Below are 18,193 nucleotides of genomic sequence, written 5' to 3'. Positions count from 1 at the left end.
GCGGCTCCCAGCACAGGTCGGGTACCCGCCTCCTGGGACATTGGCACGGAGGCGGGTTGGGGGCGGGATGGGTTCCTGCCCCCTGATTCTGCAATTTTCCCACCACTCCCGCCTCCAAACCCGCCTCCTTGGGGCTTGGAAAATCGAGCCCATCGGCTTGTAGTTACCAGACTCATCGGTTATTCTCAATTAATACACACAATTTTTTAATTTTGTTATTCAAGGTCATATGGCCTGCAACTGATTTGGATCTTCCACTGCTCCAGCTACTATGTGATAAACTACCACAGTGGGACAGCATATCATAACAGAAAGAAAATATGATAGGTATGTTAACAGGATATTCATTATCTTGGATATGTTATTAAGAATTGCTTCTGGTTTATTTTATTACAGCAAATCAGTTAACAGTTCAATGTCATAGGCAGTACCTACATACAAGTAAAAGTAAACTGTTGCCATGCAGCCCAGAAGCAGAAATGGCAGAAATTCACAAAACAGGAGGATTATCAAAAAAGAGTTCTAATTACACTACGATAGCAAAATACTGCAGATGCTGGAAATCCAAAATAACAACAGAAAATGCTGGAAAAACTCAGCAGGCCAGGCAACATCCGTGGAGAGAGAAATAGAGTCAACGTTTCAGGTCAAAACCCTTTGTCAAGACTGAAAAAGCACAGGAAATGAAACAAATTAAAAGGCCAGTTTGGATCCTGGGAGCCTCCTCGCCCAGCCTCCAAACTGGCCTTTTAATTTGTTTCATTTCCTGTGCTTTTTCAGTCTTGACCTGAAACGTTGACTCTATTTTCTCTCCACGGATGTTGCCTGGCCTGCTGAGTTTTTCCAGCATTTTCTGTTAGTTCTAATTAAAGTGCTGTTCACATCTTGCACCTGAAGTATTGCAGAGCACATGTTTGAACAATCATTTGTTTATGAACACGCTCATATATAAAAAATTACAAATACATATAATAATTATCAACAAAGTAAACATTAGTTAATTGGAGACATGAAACACTGCGCTCTGGCCGTGGTAGGATGCAGGTTTAATCCTCCATAAGCTGCTGAGTTCCCAATCTCAGAAGCTGAGAATGAGGACAAGGATTTAAATTTAATTGTGTTGGGAGACAGGGAGCAGATACAGGTCAGTGAGGAAGGGAGAGATGGGTTAAAAGGGCAGGATATGGGCAAGTGTGTTTTGAACAAGTTGAAATTTATGCAGGGTAGAAGTGGGAATGCCAGAAAGGAGGAAATGCATGGAAACCCATCACCGTGCTTAAGTGTCTCCAAACTAAGCTACTGAGAAATTCACATAAGTAAAATTTCTGTTTGCCTGATGTAGAGTGCATACTCTCTCACTGTAGGGTCACTTCCTACCTACCTAAGTCCAGATACCTTAAGTACAGGTAATCAACAGCCAAGCTTTAGGGATCCCCTGGCCTGGTTTCTTCTTGCTTTCTTCCGCTGGCCTGGAGCGGTTATTCTGGCCATGATGACAGCTCCCCTCTCCATACAATGTTGCTGATTTTTCCATGATGCTGAAATCTGGTATTTTTACCCGTGTCACACACTATTTTAGCAGATAACCAATAAGCAGTAGAAAAGCACACAAAGATCTAAAAACGCTCACACACCCTGCTTTTCATCTTAGCATTTTACCGACAAAGGTTCACATGTATGCGCCCAACGACTCTGTCTATTCCTCATTTTTTAAAATTTACTAATCAAAAATACAATTAGCCACATCTGGATTCCCAATTGTGCCCAACATGTGGACAACACTGGTCTTCATTCAGCATCTCCCACCCCAGCACATCTTGGCACCTACATCACAAGTGTTGAAATGTGCTTTCCTCCATTTTTCAGGTTATTCCCCACCTTATATATAAATAGCCAATCACCATTTCCAATGCAAATTAACATAAGTGCCACCACTATTCCAAAGACTGGAAGTATGTAAATAGTTGTAAGGCATCATTATTATGCTTTGGGTACTGTGGATTTACTTCTCAAACAGACATGTGGGGCTGGATTTTCATTCAGAAGTCTGGAAGGAGGCGGGACTACAACTTTCGGGTTTTAGTCCCGCCTCCGTCGAGATGCGGCCAATCCACGCGATTTTCCCTTGATTGACCTTGTTGAGCACGCCCAGCGGGCTCAGCAGGCCAATTAAGGGCCACCCAGCAACAGGTGACGTCACAGACTGAAGTTTCATCTGTCAAGACGTGTTGACAGATGAAATATCAGTGTTTCACAGCTGCTTGAAGCTGTCAAACACTGACAGTCTTACTTCTAACCTGAGTCCTTCTACGCAGACTCAGTTAGAAATCTCGCCGGCACTGAAAGCTGACTGTCAAACACTGACAGTCTTACTTCTAACCTGAGTCCTTCTACGCAGACTCAGTTAGAAACACTGACAGTCTTACTTCTAACCTGAGTCCTTCTACGCAGACTCAGTTAGAAATCTCGCCGGCACTGAAAGCTGAAGGCTGTCACTTTTGACAGCTCGCGGCCATTCTGCTTTCTGTGCTGGCTGAATGATGGACTCCCGAAGCCTAGAGGAAGGAAGGCTGTAAAGGTAAGTACAGGTAATTTAAACTTCTTTACACACTTTAGACACACCAAACACACTTACCTTTGCACTCATGCACCCATCACTCACCTGAACACCGACATCTCGACCCCTCCAAGTCCTTCAACCCGACGGCCCGCCTCCTCTAACCTGGCGTGGTTTGGAGCCGTCGGGAATTCCACACAACACCCTTCAAAATAGGGAGTAGGCTAAAAACTGCCTGTTAACTACCTGTTAACAGGCAGTTAATTGGCACTAATCCCCTTCCCGCCTCGGATCGGCGGGTCCCAGTGCGGGGCGGGTACCCGCCTCCTTTGAAACTTACGTGGAGGCGGGTTTTGGGCGGGATGGTGTCGGGACCCCTGAATTCGGGATTTTTGCCCGCCTCACGGCACACTGAAAATCGACCCTGTGGAGTCTATGTAAAAATATAGTCATACTGAAGAAGCACTACTTTCTAACATGTATAATTTGCCTTTTACACCTGCTGCCTTTGTTGAAATTCCACATTCCCCTCCAGCTAAACAAAAAAGCAATATGGGAATCCAGAATAATAAACATAGACTTATCAGTGTCTTTTTCATGTTTTAGTCATCATCTCAATGCTACTACAATATAGCAAATGTACTTTACAATGCTTTGAATAGCTATTGGAGTGTGCTGTAACTGAACCAAGCACACATATGGAAATATGGGGACCTGCTGGGGACAAACATTCAGTTTTTCAGGACAATATTTGTTACAGGGTATTATGGAGAGACAGAAATCCACCTTCTACAACCACATGGAAATATTTCTGTATCTTCAATTTAGCCTTCTGCATGCACCCACACTCCATTTTAAATACTCTGGATTTGGAAAAATTACCTAATCCCCATCGAGTTACCGTACTGTACTTTTATAACAGGACCACGCCAATGCTGACCCTTTCTCCCGCTTTCAGAATTCTCATTCTACCTGGACCCCTCCCTCTGGCCTCTTACCCTCTCTAGATCTTTTCATTGCTGACTGCTGCCGTGACATCGGCCGTCTCCATTTCTCTGCTCCCCTCACTCACTCCAACCTACCTCCCTCTGAACTTGCAGCACTCCATTCTCTCAGATCTAGCCCCGACATTGTCATAAAACCTGCTGACAAGGGTGGTGCTGTTGTTGTTTGGCGAACCGACCTCTACCTAGTAGAAGCTGAACGCCAACTCTCTGACACCTCCTCCTACCTGCACCTGGACCATGACCCCACTACCGAACATCAAACCACCGTTTCCAAGACTGTCACTGACCTCATCTCCTCTGGAGATCTTCCGCCCACAGCCGCCAACCTCAGTTCCCCAACCCCGCACAGCCCGCTTCTACCTCCTTCCCAAGATCCACAAACAGGACTGCCCTGGTAGACCCATCGTTTCAGCCTGTTCTTGCCCCACGGAATTTATCTCTTCCTATCTCGACTCTATTTTTTCTCCCCTTGTCCAGTCTCTTCCCACCTACATCCGCGACTCTTCTGACGCCCTCCGCCACTTTAACAGTTTCCAGTTTCCTGACCCCAACCGCCTCCTTTTCACCATGGACGTACAATCCCTCTACACCTCCATCCCCCACCAGGATGGCCTGAGGGCGCTCCGCTTCTTCCTTGAACAGAGGCCCAACGAATCCCCATCCACCACTACCCTCCTCCGCCTGGCTGAACTTGTTCTCACATTGAACAACTTCTCCTTTGACTCCACTCATTTCCTCCAAATTAAAGGTGTTGCTATGGGTACCCGCATGGGTCCTAGCTATACCTGCCTTTTCGTGGGATATGTGGAACACTCTTTGTTCCAGTCCTACTCGGGTCCCCTCCCTCACCTCTTATTCCGGTACATTGATGACTGTATCGGTGCCGTTTCCTGCTCTCGCCCTGAACTAGACAATTTCATTCACTTTGCCTCCAATTTCCACCCTTCCTTCGCCTTCACATGGTCCATCTTCGACTCTTCCCTTCCCTTCCGCGACTTCTCCGTCTCCACCTCCGGGGATAGGTTATTGACCAACATTCACTACAAGCCCACTGACTCCCACAGCTACCTGGACTACACTTCCTCCCACCCCGCCTCCTGTAAGGACTCTATTCCATTCTCCCAGTCTCTCCGTCTCCGCCGCATTTGCTCCGACGATGCCACCTTCCACACCAGTGCTTCCGACATGTCTTCCTTTTTCCTCAACCGAGGATTCCCCTCTACCGTGGTTGACACGGCCCTCGACCGTGTCCATTCTATCTCCCACACTTCTGCCCTCACCCCTGCCCCTCCCTCCCAGAACCACGATAGAGTTCCCCTTGTCCTCACCTTTCACCCCACCAGCCTCCACATTCAACGGATCATCCTCCGCCATTTCTGCCACCTCCAACGTGATCCCACCACCAAACGCATCTTCCCCTCCCCTCCCCTTTCAGCATTCCGTAGGGACCGCTCCCTCCGAGACACCCTGGTCCACTCCTCTATCACCCCCAGCACCCCTTCCCCTAGCCCGGCACCTTCCCGTGCAAGTGCAGGAGATGCAACACCTGCCCTTATACCTCCCCCCTTCCCACTGTCCAGGGCCCCAAACACCCCTTCCAGGTGAAACAGCGATTTACTTGTTCTTCTTGCAATCTAGTATACTGTATTCGCTGCTCACGATGCGGTCTCCTCTACATTGGGGAGACCAAACGCAGATTGGGTGACCGCTTTGCGGAACACCTCCGTTCAGTCCGTAAGGGTGACCCCGAGCTTCCAGTCGCCTGTCATTTCAAGTCACCGCTCCATTCCCACTCGGACCTCACCGTCCTTGGCCTCTTGCATTGATCCACAGAAGCTCAGCGTAAGCTCAAGGAACAGCACCTCATCTTCCGATTAGGCACTTTACAGTCTTCCGGACTCAATATCGAGTTCAACAATTTCAGATCATAACCTTGACCCCTATCATATTTTTATATATTTTTTATCCACACTATTGGTTTGTGCCTTTTCCTTTTTTTTCTCTCCCACATGGCAGCTGTCCTTCATTCTGCCAGCACATTTCACACTTCATCTAGAGTCATCCTTTGTTTCTTAACCTGTCCTATTACCATCTCCTCTCACCTTGAATATCTCTTAATGTCTCTTCACCTCTCACAGACCTTCCCTTTTGTTCTTTCAATCCCCTCCCCCATTTCCCAGCCCCCAAACCTGCTTTTTCATCCGTTTCATTTCCTGCTTTTTTCTCAGTTCTGACGAAGGGTCTTCGACCTGAAACGTTGACTCTGTTTCTCTCTCCACGGATGTTGCCTGGCCTGCTGAGTTTTTCCAGCATTTTCTGTTGTTATTTCAGATTTCCAGCATCCGCAGTATTTTGCTATCGTACCATTCTAGTTAATTTTATCTGATACTGACAGGAATCTCCATTTGGCATTGCTTACAAAACCTACAGTGGCCTTCTCAAATACGCAGAACAGAGTTGAGCTTCAAACTCTATATCCTATTCATCTCTGCAATATAACTTGCCTCCACCCTTACCTTGTCCCCCATTGTTCCTGAAACCATGAAAGCAGAATTAGAGATTGGTGAAACAAGCACAATGACAGTTACAGAAAGACAAGAGACACTTTCTTTGCCCATGTGCAATGCTATGAGAAGCTATACGCAGCTATTTTTTAAAACTCTTAAAATTTGCCATGGGTGGAGCAGCAGTGCAATCTGTTATCATGCTGCAGCAGGGAATATAGAAACAGGAGTAGACCTATTAGCCCCTCGGGCCTGTTCCGCCATTCAATGAGATCATGGCTGATCTGTGACCTAACTACATATACCTGTGGAGAAATCGGAGCCCGATGGTTCCCATACTGCTTTTGTTAACATCCTAGCAGCTATTTCAAAGTTATATTGGTGCAGGCCTATACCTGGGCTGCCCACCCACCCTCCTGGCTTTAGGTATCTCATAACCTGGGGTGACTATAGAGATGGGCATGAAAATCGAGGGAATTTCTCCCTCAGAAAAATAGTGCAAGAATCAGATTTTGAGATACCGAGCTCCTGATCAGACTGCCATGTTGATGATGCTTCCGCTAAACATGTAGGCCTGGAGCTTCCACTCGGTTGCGCTGGTTTTTTTTGGTGCAACTTGCCTGAAATTGGCCAAACCAACGTGGAATTTTAAGTGCAAGTTATGTTCAGCGCAATTTGAGTTTCCGTGATGTTTTGTGCTAGTATAAAAAATATCATGCTAGCAGCAGGCCCAGCCAACATAACTGGCCACACCCCCAGATCGAATTAAACACCATTGGGAGTTTCCGCTAATTGCGCTCATTTGCGGGCCTTCGAGGAGGCTCTTCAAAGTAAGCTGGTTCTTTTGGACGCAAGGACACTAATAGGCACAGTTTAATAGCTTTTGAGTAGAATTTCTTTCTAATTTACGAAGAAACTGACTTCTGTACACCAATATAACTAGCAAATGGTTCTGTATAGATTTTTGAAGTCATTTTCAGTCATTTAAAAATCGGGTTATTCACAGGTGGTGGACTAAACACTCTGATTAAAATACATATTTTTGTGATAAACCCATTTTCAGCTGTATTAATCAAACTGCACCAAGTTACCACTCTGAAATATATCAAGGATTATTTTTAAAGCAATTTTTTTTTTATTATGTTGTAAAACGCTGCCCGATTGCACTGGTTCATGGCAGATTTTACGTTCAGCACTATGCAAATGAGTTTGAGCAGAAACTTGAGGGGAAAAAACATTTCCCAAAATAGCTCAATTTTGGGCGCAATGTGCGCCAGGATCACTGATTGCGCCCAGATCGGAAACTCTACCCTGTAAACTGTAAGGTGGCTATTCCAAATGGGAGGCCAGTCTAGCGTTTTTACGTGTGGATAAATAATGTTTTAAAATAAATTAGAGTGTAATTTTTCAATAAATATTCAAGAACACCTGGACTATTCCTTCAACAAAATATGTTTTTCTAAAATTGGGCAGTCATAATTTTATAGTTATTTCACAATCTGTCATAAAATGTTAATATTTAAAGGATTAAAAGCACTATCCGTACATTCTAGAATTTTACTGTACTTACCTATTTGTTTCCGATAGTGATCGATTGGGATTTTAGAGGCACCAGCATCTTTCCTTCCCATTTTCAGTGTTGCAACAGAGCACCTATAAATTAAAAGAATATTTCCATCAGAAGATATTTTCAATAAAATACTTTAAATATTTGAATAATGAATATAAATATTTAACCTGTTGACACCTGACTCCACTGAGTGGATTAATGATTTATAATCACTTTACAAAGATAGCTGAAGTTACTCGTCTCTGAATTGTGTATTTTCGATCATAATCTACCTCACCACCCCTCCACTCTCTCTGATTTGTCACACTGCTTGTTCGACATCCACTACTGGGTAAGCAAAAATTTCCTCCAACTAAATATTGGGTTGTAGGGCTGAAGGAGGTTACAGAGATAGGGAGGGGCGAGGCTATGAAAGGATTTGAAAACAAGAATGAGAATTTTAAAATCGAGATGTTGCCAGACCAGGAGCCAATGCAGGTCAGTAAGCACAGGGGTGATGGGTGAATGGGACTTGGTGCGAGTTAGGACATGGGTGGCCAAGTTGGCAGCAGAGTCTGGCAGAACAACCCTCTGTGATCTCTGCGCTCCTCCAATTCTGGCTTCTTGCGCATCCCCAATTTTAATTGCTCCACCATTGGCAGCTATGCCTTCAACTGCCTAGGCACTAAGCTCCGGAATTCCCTCCCTAAACCTCTCTGCCTTTCTCTTTCCTTAAAACCTACCTATGTGACAAAGCTTTTGGTCATCTGCTTTGATATCTCCTAATGTGGCTCAGTGTCAAATTTTGTTTGATAATGCTCCTCTGAAGCACCTTGGGATGTTTTACTACGTTAAAGACACTATGGCCCCGATTTTCGGGCAGCTGTCGGGCGGCTTTTCATGCGGCCGTGGTCCGAAAATCGCGGAAAAGGTGGGTCGGCACCCCCCCCCGCCTGATTCCCTGCCCCGTCCAACTTTTGGACTGCCGTTTTCACGCGCCCCGCTTCAGTCCCGCCCGCCACTGGCGGGACTGGTCATCGGAGCACTAACAAGCAATTATCCGCTTGTTGAAGTGGATTTTCCCGTGCCGTTGCGACTTTGGGGCTTTCCCCACCTGAAACCCGCCTGCGGAGAACCCCGCCGATGAGAGCTGGCGTGAAAACAGCTGGCTTGCTTGCTTGCAGCAGCAGGTCGCTGTGGGCTGAAGATATTTAAAGAGGCAGCATTTGCAGGCTGCAGGACCTTGTTGATCAAGGCTTGGGGGAACTATTTGAAGCCTTAGGAGCAGCTGCAGAAAGTTGGAGCCTCACACACTTCTCCAGTGTGAGCTCCTGGGAAGCCCCTCTCACCACCCTAACTCAGGACCTCCTCAACCGAGGCATCTGCTAGAAGCATGGGAGACCTTTGGCACCTTCCCTTCCTGGCATTAGAGGATCTCCAACAGCAGAGGTGGCAGCAGCAGAACCAGGAACAGCAGGATGATTACCAGGAGCACCAGGCTGCTGCTCACTCACCTGAAGCTGCACAAGCCAGAAGGGGCCAGCGCTTGGAAGTGGCTTGAGAGCACCTTGCTGCGCTTTAGGGGGCCAGTGGGACCCGTTTCTGCACTGGCAGTCCTACTCAGAAGGACTTCCATGAAGATCTGGTTTCTCTGTTCAACAGATGGCCAATGCTCCTCAAGAGATTTCATTCTCTTATGAGCACTCACCATGTTTTCCGTATGCTGGCGAGTTATCTCCTCCATGGAGGTTGCCAACCTTTCCATGGTGCTGCGTTCATGCACCAATGACTCCACAAAGGCTCTGCTCATGGTCGCTATGGACTCCTCCATTCGCTCCACACTCGCAGCGACCCTGGAGACAAAACCTGCCAGAGACTCCTGCATCTGTGCATGGAGATCCATCACCTCTTCTCGTGCGGATGGACCCAGAGGCAGAGGGTCGAGATGCAGCGCAGCTGAGCTGAGCTGGCAGAGCCCTGCGCCCTCCGACGAGGACTCTCCACTGCTGTCCCTGTCTCCAGAATCTGCTGAGGCTCACTTGTCAGCTGTGAAACACCAGGTGACAACACTACTCTGTCCCAAAGGTCCCCCCGAGGTGTGAGTGTCTGCGCTGGTGCTGGGTGCGCTTACTTCTGCTGACGCTGCACCCTCAGAGGTTGGAGCTTCCTCTGAGGAGTCTGGCCTCACAGCCTCTTCCTCCTCCACAGTGAGGACGGGGGCTCTGGATGGTACTGTGGGGGAGTAAAGGAAGGAGTTAGAGATGTAATGCCAAGGTTCCTCTGGTGACTCCCAGCGAGTTGGCATCTGCTGACACCTGCATCCATGCAGCATTGGTCTCAGTGGGAGGCCTCTTCCTCCCTGACCTAGGGAAGAGGACCTCCCTGTGGGCCCTAACCCCATCCAATAATGCCTGCAGTGAAGCCTCGTCGAATTTGAAGGCAGCTCGGGGTATGGCACTGGCCACAGCTGCTGCAGGCTCCTTATGCCATCCTGTATGGTTCATTTGGAAGCCTTCAGAGGATGCAGTGCTTGCCATGGACCTTGAAAGCACCATGAATGATGACATCATACTGTGGGGATTTCTGACTCGATTTAGACAATTAGCAAGGCTTCCCGCATGCTGGGAATTAATTGGCCAATTGATGGAAAATTGCGTGGGGCTGGCTGACACTTTTTTTATGTGTGTCAGAAACCCCACATTCGGGGAAATCCGACCATTTCCCACACAAGCCGAAAATCGGGGCCTATATAAGTGCAAGTTGTTGTTGTAGTTGACACCTTAATGTAGTAATGAGGGAGTGCTGCATTCTTGGAGGTGTCGTTTTTTGTACGAGCTGTCAAACCTCTTTGCCCACTCAGATGGATGGCACTGTTCGAAGAAGAGCAGGGGAGTCCTGGCCAATATTTATCAACCAACATCACTAAAAAACACATTATCTGGTCCTTATCTCATTGCTGTTTGTGGGATCTTGCTCTGCATAAAATGGCTGCCACGTTTCCCTGCCTTACAATAGTGACTACACCATAAAAGCACTTTAATGACCTGGACGACATTCAGGCTTGGGCTGATAAGTGGGAGGTAACATGCGCGCCACAGAAGTGCCAGGCAATGACTATCTCCAACAAGCGAGAGTCTAACCACCGCCCCTTGACATTCAACAGCATTACCATCGCTGAAACCCCACTGTCAACATCCTGGGGGTCAGCATTGACCAGAAACTTAACTGGACCAGCCACATAAATACTGTGGCAATAAGAGCAGGTCAGAGGCTAGTTATTCTGCAGCGAGTGTCTCACCTCCTGATTCCCGAAAGCCTTTCCACCATCTACAAGGCACAAGTAAGGAGTGTGATGGAATACTCTCCAATTGCCTGGATGAGTGCAGCTCCAACAACACTCAAGAAGCTCGACACCATCCAGGACAAAGCAGCCCACTTGATTGGCACCGCATCCACCACCTTAACCATTCACTCCCTCCACCACCAGCGTACTGTGGCTGCAGTGTGTACCATCTACAAGATGCACTGCAGCAACTCGCCAAGGCTTCTTCGGCAGCACCTCCCAAACCCGCAACCTCATCCACCTAGAAGGACAAGGGCAGCAGGCACATAAACACCACCACCTCCAAGTTCCACACCATCCTGACTTAGAAGTATATCGCTGATCCTTCATCGTCGTTGGGTCAAAATCTTGGCACTCCCTCCCTAACAGCACTGTGGGAGTGCCTTCACCACATGGACTGTAGCAGTTCAAGAAGGCAGCTCACCACCACCTTCTCAAGGGCAATTAGGGATGGGCAATAAATGCTGGCCTTGCCAGCGACGCCCACATCCCATAAACAATTTTTTTTTTAAAGCATTTTGGGATGGCCTGAGGTCATGAAACGCACTTTATAAATGCAAGTTCTTTCTTTCTCTTGACTTCTTCCCATGTACTAGAAGACCTACCTATCTAACATTTATTTGAACCTAAGAATGCACATTGTGGAACAATTAGCAAGTTGCAGTGCAATAGTAAACATGAAAACACTAATAAAGACAATGGATTGCAGTGCTTTCAATGAAAATTCCAATGCCTATAAAAAAACTTAAATGCTTCCAAATTGGAGAATTTCTAAAGTTGCATATCCTTGCAAATTCAAATTGTAGTAAGTAAAATTCAATTGCAGTCACCATAATAATTTGAACCAGAGGTTAAAGGCTACAATTTGATTCAATTTTGTTGTTGAGCCATTAACATTTTAAATCTAGTAAAAACAATAAGACATTGGACAAAATATATCATAACAGTGATTTTAGTCACCCTACATTACCACCATTGTTCTACCCTACAACATCAGTGAAAGAATTACATGAATGAACATTCATTTTACAAAAAGCCTGTAACATAACTTTTACAAGATAACTTATACTTAAAAACCTCATAATACTTTAACTAAAATCAACAGATTAAAAAAAAAATTGTGACCAAGGCTTCTAAATGTTAATATCACCACAACAAAGTAAAAATCACACCCATAATCAACATACTGGAGTGAGGTTTGACACTTAACAATGTTGTTCTGTATGAGAAGCCAGCCTTAAATTATGATAAGCCATAGCTACTGCATGAAAGAAGGTATTGCATGCAAGTTTTATACCAGCAACACAGCAGTAAGAGGGCACATTGTCTGTGTGGTGGAAATATGTCAGTGTGTGGTGAAAATAATCATCATCCACTTTAAAACTGGGGGCACGAATTTGCGGTCGGAGGCTTCCTGCGGGCGAATCCTGTCGAACCGCAACAAAATACAAACCTACCTGATGGTCCCGTACCTACGAAGACTCGTGCTCCTGGGCCTGCAGGCATACGCCTGCGTAAAGGCCCACGTATCCCAGGAGCGCATGCGGTTCGCAAGCGTCCCTGGGATCACATGGGCCGGCCCAACCAATGAGAAAGGGGGATTCCCATTATGCTTATGGAGATTCCATTTACATACGGAATCCCCAAAAGCTTAATAAGAACCACCCAAAAAATACAAATGTCAAACAACTTAAATAAAAATAAATCATTACATGGTCAAAATTAATTGAAATACAATTACACATTTTAAAAAAAATTAAATTTTTTGAAAAATAAATTTAAACATTTTTAAAGGGTCCAATATAAACTGAACTAATTTTAATTTCTTTTTATAAGTTTAAATGATTTTAAAACATGTATTTTAATATTTCGTTAAACCAGGCGGAAGAGTTTTGTGGGCATTCGCTAGGCAGTAACTCTCCACCAGCGAACGTCCATTTTTCGGGGATTCATACGATCTGTCAAGCTGAAACTTGACGGATCGCAAGTCCCAGGTTTTTGCGCATGCGCATTGCATCAGAAACCCAGAACTTGCCTGGTGGCACTTACGGCCGCGTACGCTGTCACAGCCCCTGGAAAATCCGGGCCTGGGGTTTTAGATCACTTGTAAGGCTATTCACAAGTTTCAGCATTATTTTAAGTGTACAAAGCATAATGTAATCATCAGGGAAGAAAAACTTAGTACAGCTTGCACACTTTTTAATACATTAAAAAAAAAAATTTCCTTTCATTAAGAACGGTCCCCCTTTGCAACAAAAAAAGGGTAAAGCAAAAGAACATTTTGTAAAAAAGACAGTATCAGACCAATGGCTGCATGCCAATAATGTACATATTCATAAGATATTAAATATACTATCCTTACTTCATCCCAATTGCCAACAAAGTCATCCACATTTCAACACTTTGAGGCTTGACCTTTCTAGTACTTTCCTGCTGGTCCCCTACGCTCCATAAACTCCAATTTACTCAGGGCTCTTCCACCCACATCATGTCCTGGACCAAGTTCCACATATCTATCAGTCTCACCCTTGGCATCGACCACGCCTTGTTCCCCAGCACATTTTTAAAAATTAATTCACGGGATGTGGACATCTATTGCCCATCCCTAATTGCCCTTGAGAAGATGGTGGTGAGCTGCCGTCTTGAACTGCTGTAGTCTGTGTGGTGAAGGTACTCCCACAGTGCTGTTAGGGAGGGAGATCCAGGATTCTGACCCAGCAACAATGAAGGAACGGCGATATATTTGCAAGTCAGGATGGTGTGTGACTTGGAGGTGGTGGTGTCCTCATGCGCCTGCTGCCCTTGTCCTTCTAGGTGGTAGGGGTTGCGGGTTTGGGAGGTGCTGCCGACGAAGCCTTGGGGAGTTGCTGCAATGCACCTTGTAGATGGTACACACTGCAGCCACAGTACGCCGGTGGTGGAGGGGGTGAATGTTTAAGCTGATGGATGGGGTGCCAATCAAACGGGCTGCTTTGTCCTGGATGGTGTCAAGCTTCTTGAGTGTTGTTGGAGCTGCACTCATCCAGGCAAGTGGAGAGGGTTCCATCACACTCCTGACTTGTGACTTGTAGGTGGTAGAAAGGCTTTGGGGAGTCAGGTGGTGAGAAACTGGCCACAGAATACCCAGCATCTGGCCTGCTCTTGTAGCCAGTGTTAGTCCAGTTGAGTTTCTGGTCAATAGTGACCCCCAAGGTGTTGGTGGTGGGAGATTAGGCGATGGTAATGCCATTGAATGACAAGGGGAGTTGGTTAGGCTTTTCCTTATTGGGGCTGGTCATTGCCTGGCACTTGTGCGGAGCGAATGTTACCAGGGTACCAACCTGGTGATCTGTCCGATTTTACTCTTATTATTATAGCTTTTTGTAGCAGTTTTGATACAACTGGTTGCTCACTGAAATGGCCTAGTAAGCCAGTTAAAAGTCAACCACATTGTTGTGGACCTGGAGTCTCATATAGACCAGACCGGGTAAGGACGGTAGATTTCCTTCCCTGAAGGATATTAGTGAACCAGATGGGTTTTTACGACAATCCGGTAGGTTCATGGTCACCATTAATGATACTACATTTTTATTCCCGATTGCTGCTGTGATGACATTTGCACTCCCGTCTCCCGGATCATTAGTCCAGGCCGCAGGATTACTATTCCAGTAACATAACCACTATGCTACCGTACATCAATTTCAAAATCCTTTTTCTCATTTGTAATCCCTGCATAGTCTTGTCCCATCTCATCTCTGGAGTCTCCGCCAACCCTGCACTCTTCCATCTCTCGATTACTGAGCATCCACTCCTCACTCTGGCCTATCAGTGGCACAGCCTTTAGTCTCACACACTCAAATTATTTTCTTAAACCCCTCTGCTTTTCTACACCTCTACCTATTTTCAAAAAACTCCTCAAAGCCTACCTCTTCTATTGCTTCTTCGGTCAAAACCCTTAATTGATTTCTTAAAACATGCTCGGTTTCCATTCCCTCTACACCTCTTTAAAAGCACTTTAGGATGTTTTCCTCTGCTAAAGGCACTATATAAATGCAGGTTTTTGTAGGTTGATTGTCCATTTGAACAACATCATCTTGACTAGGTCACATTTTTGGGGTGTCGTGTCTCCTCTGATAAGTTCTTATATGGCTCAAAATGCAAGAGGCAGATTCAACCACATTTAATACGAATGAAAGTTTGTTGTTGTTACCGCCTGGTTGAGAGTTTTTCTTCCTCTTTTTCCTTTGCAACTTCAGCACGCTGTATCTCAAAGTGCCGACTGTCTTGGTGGATGACACTGGTGGGAGCCAGCTGCTCCCAGAATTCTGCTATTAGAATTTTAGATTGATCTAATTATTGTTTAGATATCTTTCCAATGTGTCCTTATAATGATTGAACATTCCTCCATAAGACTGTTTGCACTCTTTCAGCAAGGAATACAAGACAATTGTAGTTAATGTCATCAAACATCCTCAAGATTTGCCCAGACCATCTACATGAGATTGATTTGTGATAACCCATGGGCCCTCACATGCAAGACCAGATCTCAAACACTACTATTCATGATGGTATGTGCAGTGTCCGAGTATAAATAATACTCAGACTGCAGGAGAACAATAAAAAAGGTTTTTACTGAACAGAGAGTAATTCAAGACTGAAATACAGAAGCCTGCTATGGCTTTATATACAGGGGTGGTCACTGTCGGTACTGCAGTATAGAATCAGTTCTTCTCTTAAAGGTACATACACAATTCCTCCCCTTTTAGATAAACAGTACATAACATTCATTTAACAACTAAATAATAACTAATTACAATTATAATTTTCTCTGTACTAATCATTTATAAGTTCAGTCTTTGAGGAGGCTTCCTGATCCTGACTGGATAGCGCCTTTCTCGAGTATCCTGTTCTTGCGGCGGAGTTGATTCTGGCTCATTGTCACTGGTTGGTTCATCAGCTTCCAATACCACTGCCTCCGAGGTAGACGCAATCTGTACTTCGGGTTGATTACCAGGTGCACCTGCTCGTGGTATGGGTTTGGCTTGTTCCTGTGACTCTAGAATCTGGTCAGCATGGCATCTCACGATGCTCTCTCCAACGTCCACTGTGTACATTAGTGGTCCCTGCTGTGTGCATATCGTTCCTGGCTGCCATTTTTCTGTTCGGTAGTCGCGGGCCAAGACTGGTTGCCCTATCTTGAAGCTCCTGGTTGGCTTCTCATTTATGTGCTGGAATTGCTTATCCTCAACATCTCGTCTTATGTTTGGTTTGAGCAAAGCCAGGCGACATCTTAGCCTTCGGTTGAAGAACATTATGACTGGAGCTTGGTTGGTGACTGCATGTGTCGCATTCCGGTAAGCAAACAAGAAATTATCCACCTTGTGTTGTAGTGGTATGTCGTCATTATGCATTGCCTTTATTGCCTTTTTAAAGGTCTGAACAAACCTCTCAGCCAATCCATTTGTGGCTGGATGATATGGGGCAGATGTGTAATGCTTCACCCCATTATTCCTCAGAAACCTCCGGAAATCCTCTGACACAAACTGTGGCCCATTGTCGGAGCAAATCTGTTCTGGCAAGCCATTCCTGGCGAAGATGGTCTGTAGGACTGCAATAGTTTTCTCCGTGGTGGTGGAGGACATTTTGATGACCTCTAGCCATTTCGAATGGGCGTCCACAGCGATTAGGAACATTGAGTCCATAAATGGACCAGCAAAATCAATGTGTACCCATTGCCATGGAGATGAGGGCCACTCCCATGGATGTAGCAGGGCCTGTGGTGGAGCGTTTTGGACCTTCTGGCATCCTGTGCATCTCTTGGTCATATCCTCGATTTCTTTATCGATTCCCGGCCACCACACAAACGCCCTGGCTAGGCTCTTCATTTTTACCCCTCCCAGATGACCCTCATGAAGCTCATTGAGCACTCTATCTCTCAACTTGGGTGGAATTACCACACGGGATCCACACATCAAGGTCCCCCAGCACACTGACAGCTGTTCCCTCCTTGGCGAGAATGCTGGCAACAGTGAGTCGCCATGTGCTGGCCATCCCTTCACCGAAATCATAGACCCGAGAGAGTGTCGGGTCATTTCGGGTTTCCTTCTCTATACTTGAGTTTGTAACAGGTAGACATTCGACTATGGTCGCATGGAATATCTCAACAGGGTCCACTGCAGGTGCTTCCTCTACCGTAGGCAACGGTAGGCGCGACAGCCCATCAGCGTTTCCATGCTGTTTCGTACCCTTGTACTCTATGTCGTACTGATGTGCCCCTAGAAAAAGTGACCATCTTTGCAGCCGTTGTGCCGTCATCACCGGAACGCCCTTCTTTGGGTTAAAAATGGAGACCAGGGGCTGATGATCAGTCAGTAGGGTGAATTTCTGCCCGTGCAGATAGTGATTGAACTTCTTCACCCCCCACACCAGGCTGAGGGCCTCCCTGTCAATCTGGGCGTAGTTATGCTCGGCTGAGGTTAACGAGCGCGACGCAAAGGCTATTGGCCTCTCTGAACCGTCAGGGAATTTGTGTGACAGCACCACTCCGATGCCGTAGGGAGACGCATCACATGCTAACCGAATCGGTAGTGTTGGATTATAGTGGGCCAATACTTCTTTTGAAGTGATTAGGCATTTACATTTCTGAAAGGCACGCTTACACTCATCACTCCATTTCCATGTTACTCCAGTTTGCAGTAGGGCGTTCAGTGGGTGCAGAATTGTAGATAAATTCGGCAAGAACTTATGGTAGTAGTTCACCAACCCGAGGAACGACCTCAGTTGCGACACATTTTCCGGTGCTGGAGCCTTGACTACAGCCTCAATCTTGTCCGGCGACTTATGCAACCCTTCCTCATCAATCATGTGGCCACAATACGAGATTTGTCTCCTGAAGAACTCGCATTTGGGGCGGTTGGCTCGTAGCCCATATTCCTGTAATCTTGTGAGCACCTGCTCTAGGTTGGCAAGGTGTTCACTGTCATTTTCGCCCGTAACCAGGATATCGTCCAAATAACACTGGGTCCCCGGGATCCCTTGCAGGACTTGTTCCATCGCCCTCTGCCAAATAGCCGGGGCTGATGCTACCCCGAATACCAGTCGATTGTACTGGTAAAGGCCTTTGTGAGTGTTTATCGTGAGGTATTTCCTAGATGCTTCTTCCACCTCCATTTGTAGATACGCTTGGGCCAGATCAATCTTTGTAAAGTGTTTCCCTCCAGATAGTGAGGCGAAAATATCTTCTATCCGTGGAAG

At 46.1% G+C, this 18,193-nt stretch overlaps 1 protein-coding gene across 4 annotated transcripts in view; it reads right to left on the bottom strand.

Moving 5' to 3' along the window:
• Nucleotides 1–18,193, bottom strand: part of triqk (triple QxxK/R motif containing) — a 130,084-nt gene that overhangs the window by 58,406 nt on the left and 53,485 nt on the right. For all 4 annotated transcript variants that reach the window (XR_015078987.1, XM_085992675.1, XM_085992673.1 and 1 more), the window contains exon 2: nt 7,639–7,721. Coding sequence is in view for 3 of the 4 variants with exons in the window: in XM_085992675.1 (XP_085848801.1) it covers nt 7,639–7,721 (83 nt within the window). In the remaining variant the exon portion in view is untranslated. The remainder of the gene's footprint in view (nt 1–7,638; nt 7,722–18,193) is intronic.

Source organism: Somniosus microcephalus, chromosome 7 (assembly GCF_052327205.1).
Source record: "Somniosus microcephalus isolate GS21.2 chromosome 7, FLI_Smic_1.0, whole genome shotgun sequence".
NCBI classification, from domain to species: Eukaryota; Metazoa; Chordata; class Chondrichthyes; order Squaliformes; family Somniosidae; genus Somniosus; species Somniosus microcephalus.
The sequence above is the reverse complement of the archived record's forward strand: the minus strand, read 5'-3'. Positions and strand labels throughout refer to the sequence as shown.